Here is a 5122-nt window from a genome sequence, read left to right on the forward strand (position 1 = left end):
ACACCCCCCGCGAACTCGAACATGAATTAAAGTTTTAATTTCTCTAAATCACTGTTCGCCCTCGAGCGCTTTCCACCAGACGGTCCGTTACTTATGGCCTTTGCCCTTTTTACCGCCTTCTTTTTTTCCCCGTTCGCCTCGATCTTACCACCGTCCAACCCTCGCCAATCGGCAGAAATCGATATGCACTTATCCGATGACTCTTAAGACCCGAGGCCTCTTTCGTTTCTTTTTTCTTTTTCCTTTTCTTTTTTTTTTTTCCTTTTTTTCTTCCTTTCCCCTCAACAATCATAACACAGCCAGAAATCGTGGAGATTTAAATTTCGATGGAACAACGATGTCGTTAACATCCCCCCTTGGAAACCACTTCTGAATCTAATCCAATATTACAGCTTCGAACTGAATCGAAAAATTTCGAATTTAAAAGTCGATATAGGAATTTAATTAATTGTCCGTTTCTTGTAGAAAATCAATTTTCGATGATACAAATTTTAAAATACGAATTCTTTATACCAATTCTTAAAATCTACGGTCAAACTCGTTAAAAATACTTTTCCAATAAACGAAAACAAAAATAAAATTCCTACTACAATCTTTATCTTAAATTATCATGTATATCAAAGTTCGATTCAACGAAAGATAACAACAACAATATAACATATTCAATAATCCCGAAATCGCAAACATAAACAGCTATCATAATACCAAACGTGTGAAAAATGTATCGAAATCGATTTAAAAGCGGTTTTCTCTCGCGCGGCACGCTTCGATTCGCCATGCCTTACCCCAGGCGGTGGCGCGCGACAGGGTGAAACGGGGGTTGTTCATTTAAAATCATGACATCGAGCGTGAGGGAGGAGAGGGGGGAGCGTAGTGACGGCGGAGGCGTTAGTATTAACGTTAGGTGGCGGGCGGACCGGGGGCCACCTACAAGAACTTCGTACAACCGGTTTCCAACCCCCTTATACCACCGGTGACATATTGTTTCCATTCTGGTCTCGGGCTAGAGCGCAATAAAAAACTGGCATAAATATCGCCGCCCTCGGCGTGCCGCGACACCGATACCGCCAAGCCAAGCGGGCTTGTGGCCCGCGTAAGAACGAGCAGGCCCCGAATAACCGGCGGTCCACAATTACGTGGAAACGTTCTTTCACACGAGAGAGAAACGGCCGGGGACTAATTTGTCTGAGTGGCTTTTTCGACGGTTAAAGGGCGCCGCGGATTTCAAGCGACCGTCTTTCAACCTCTTGTGAATTTGTAATGCTGCTACAATATTGTACGGTATTGTCGTTTTCGAATAATTTCGCGAGGAGAAACGAGAAACGTCTTGAACGTTGGTTTAATTGGATCGTGCAATATTTTTTGTTGTACGTATGAAAGAATGTTTACTACATTTTTCTGTGAGTTATAGATTTCGTTGATTTATTAAATTTTGGTTTTTTGTTCTTTTTTTCTTGTATTTTTAACATGTTTTTTATTTCATTATTTCTTTAAGTTTGAAATTTATATATTCAATATTGATTGATTATTCTCTATGAATTCTTGAACGTTTTTTTAGGTGGGGATAGAATTAGGGTAGATAAGTTGCAAGATATTTTTGCTAATTTATGATAATGAATGTTGGAATTTCTAGAAAATGAATTTAAGCTTTAAATTCTCTTAAATCACGAATAAATTCTCGGTATGAATTATAATATCCTCTGGGGATATAAAGTTGCGTACTCCTTATCAATACTCAAACAAGTTTGAAATAAAATTCTACTTACAGCGTGACAGGTTCCTCAGGGCTCGAGGGTGAAATTGAGAGCGACATGGTGGTAGTTAAACATCGTGACGTACCTGGCGACCTGACTCGATCATCCACCTGAAATCAAAATATGAGTAATTAGATCAAAAAATTTCTTTTTTTCATTTTTTAAATTTCACTAATTTAATTATGCAAAATCAAAACTTATCAAAAATATAATAGCTGGACTATAAAATTTTTCATAAAATTAAATTTGATATTTTTACAAAATTAAAATTCTTTATTTTTTACAAGAATATTTAACATTTTATTGATAAATATGATACACAATATCATCTGATCGACATGATTATTGACTTTGATCCCATTCCAAGGGATTATGGACACGATAAAATTCAAGAATACAGAAGAAATACTGCTCTGTTCACCTTTCGAATTCTTTGCACGATCCTTGTTGTCATCGATGGGGAACCGAGCAACAGGTAGACCAGATATGTCCTCGAGGCATCATGCTCGACAGAGCATACGCGTGATTTACTGTATAAGTGACTCATCGAACACGCACCCTTTTTTCTCTCTTTCTCTCTCTCTCTTTTATCCTTCGCTACTCGAAACGAAACGCGAAGGATATAATTCTTTTACTTAGACCCTGTCTTGGGGTACGGAAATCCGAAAATTTATACTCGAGGGTAAAGCTCATATTTCCTGATAAATTATCAATTTCGATGCTGTAGAAACTTTATTATATCATTACTTACAGAACGTATATTATAATTACATAATTGTGCATAAATTATGTGCACTGAATTTACTATTTACCATACCTTTTGTTATTGTTAACAAATATGCATTCGGTCAAACATTTTCGTTCTTCAATCATACATTTTCTATTATAATCAAATAATATCGAAAATAATATTAATAATCATCACATATGACAATCACATCTTAAATAAAAAAATTTAAATCTGCATACATATCACATATCCTTATCGACTCATTAAACAAATTGATAAATCCAAGTCTATCCTCCAGAGACAGGAAATACGATTTTTCATCCTCCCTATGAATTCGAAACGATCCTTTTAATCGAGAGGCCAGACACGGTGGTATAATCGCGATTGGCGCGAGCTGACAAATTCAGTCGAAATTGAGCAACTTCCGTCCCCACACCCCCACGCTTCTCAAAGAAATATTACGGCCATATTTTTCTCCGGTGAACGATGACTGAAGCTCTCCCGCGATTTCCAAGGGATTAATAATGGGAGCAGACCGTTCTACGACAATCGTAGAGAGAAACAAACGAAGCCCCGGGCAAGTGGACCAGTCGGCTCGCGCCGACATCAATCTGAACGAGCGAGCCGCGCCCCCTAACGAGCAACCGAGTCATATAAATTTTATTGCCATTTCATAAATCTCGGCAACAAACGCGAGTAAACCGTTTCCAAGCGCCGGTCTACGAGATTATCAGGAGCGTATAAAGTTGAGGATCGCGGTTACTGTCCTTCGCGGCGTTGTGAAAATTGTCACGAAAATGTTCGGATAACACGTGCCACGTTTGATGGTGACGGAAGATTATCAAAAAGGGATTTAATAATCGTCCAATTTTTGTTTAATTATTATAACAGATTTTAGATTTTTCATGTTTCTTAACTTAACTCGTAGTTTCATCTTGTGTAAATAATTGAGTTGGAATAATGGAACGAGTAAGAAATATGAAAGAGAATATGAGGAGAAAAAGAGATGAAAATCTTTCGAGATGTTGAATAATTTATTTATATTCCGTTGAAATTGAATCCTATTTTATTGAATTAAGTAGAATGTGAAAGAAAACGTGAAAGTGAAAGAAATTGAAGACACGTTGATAAGAATTGTATATGAAATCTTAAATATTTATGTCATCGAAATAAAAACTTCACGTTTTACATTTTCAAAGAACTATATCTTGCTCCTTACCTATACCACAAATTACTTCGACTTTCAAGGATGTGTCTGAACCATACGAAGCGCGTATTTCAATTTTAAATAACGTAAATATAAATATAAAGCACCGCTCAGCCAGGAACCGGGAGAATGGAAACGACAGGATTATATTTATAATAAATAAGACAAGAGAGTATACATACACGCGAAAAGAAGAAGCGGGAGCACAGTTAATTCAGTTTTATACGACAACACTTCCGATCCATGGTAAGCCGGCGACGGTCTCGACGAGTCCCTCCCTTACCGGTTCTCTTCATCTTAAGACGAACCAAAACCTGATTTACATTTCTTTCTCTCCTCGCTATAAAAATTCCGCGACGATAACTTCCTTTGTTCCACCCTCTATGGTCGGCGGGAGGAGCGACCCCTGCGGCTTGGAAAGCCACGGGGAGTCCCCGTAACATCGACTAGTTTTCGGTTTACATTACATTTTTTCCCCTCCCCTTAATTAAAGACGAGTCGAGCTTCCGCTCGAAATTTTTCCTATTAAAATATATTTCATCGCTACACTTTTTTCTTTTTAATTATACTTAGAACAATCGCAAAAGATATTTCAATTTTTATATTCAATTGGCAAAGAGAGAAATCATCCCATAATATAAAATTTAATATTCATATTTTGAATCAATAATCGAATATAATAAAGAAATTTTTATTTTCTTCGTTCCAATTATATTCGATCACGTGAAGAATAATTCTAAGAATATATTCCTTCCGCATTATTTTCCACGCTCGATTACTCCTTAAAAAATATCCTGCACGAATACCCTAAAAACTTCATTTAAAATATCTTTCTCATCGCAAATTTCTCGAATTCGCGTTAACACTCGCTCGAAACTGTCGATCACCCATTCGTTCCATGAAATTTCCCACCGAACGAGGAGGAGGAAGAGGAGTAGGAGTCAAAGACAGAAATAGAGAGAAAGAGAGAGAGAGAGGAAGGGAAGGAGGGAGAGAGTGAGCGAAAGGCAGATAGGATCGAAATGTAATTAAGAGAGCAAATAATCCGAGCCGAACAAACTCCATGAAATGGATCAAAGAACTCGAAGGCAGGGAGGTTAGGGAGGGGGTATAGGAAGCGGGAGGGAGGAAGGACATGTACCTATGGAGGCGCTGAAAGATAGCAGGACGACGAGGTACAAGGCAGGAGGCTTCTCCCTGTCGTCGTGCTGTCTAGCCCGAAGGAGTAGGGCAACGAGGGGCCTCGGCAAAGACCCTCGATAAATATTTCCGTCAAGTGACCGGGGTTGGAATTCAAAGAGAGAGCCGAAAGGTGGAATCGAGAGCGAAACGAGTCCATCCTCTCTTCAACAACCGGTTCAAGGGACGGTCTACGGAGGAGGGAGAGGAAAAAGAGGAGGAGGAGAAGGAGGAACGATGGAAGGACGGGGG

At 38.7% G+C, this 5122-nt stretch overlaps 1 protein-coding gene across 1 annotated transcript in view; it reads right to left on the reverse strand.

Moving 5' to 3' along the window:
* Nucleotides 1-5122, reverse strand: part of LOC102675044 — a 302188-nt gene that overhangs the window by 43310 nt on the left and 253756 nt on the right. The window contains exon 5 of the mRNA XM_031510487.1: nt 1767-1864. Within this exon, the coding sequence (XP_031366347.1) occupies nt 1767-1864 (98 nt within the window). The remainder of the gene's footprint in view (nt 1-1766; nt 1865-5122) is intronic.

This window comes from Apis dorsata, unplaced genomic scaffold (genome assembly GCF_000469605.1).
Source record: "Apis dorsata unplaced genomic scaffold, Apis dorsata 1.3 scaffold_231, whole genome shotgun sequence".
NCBI lineage: Eukaryota > Metazoa > Arthropoda > Insecta > Hymenoptera > Apidae > Apis > Apis dorsata.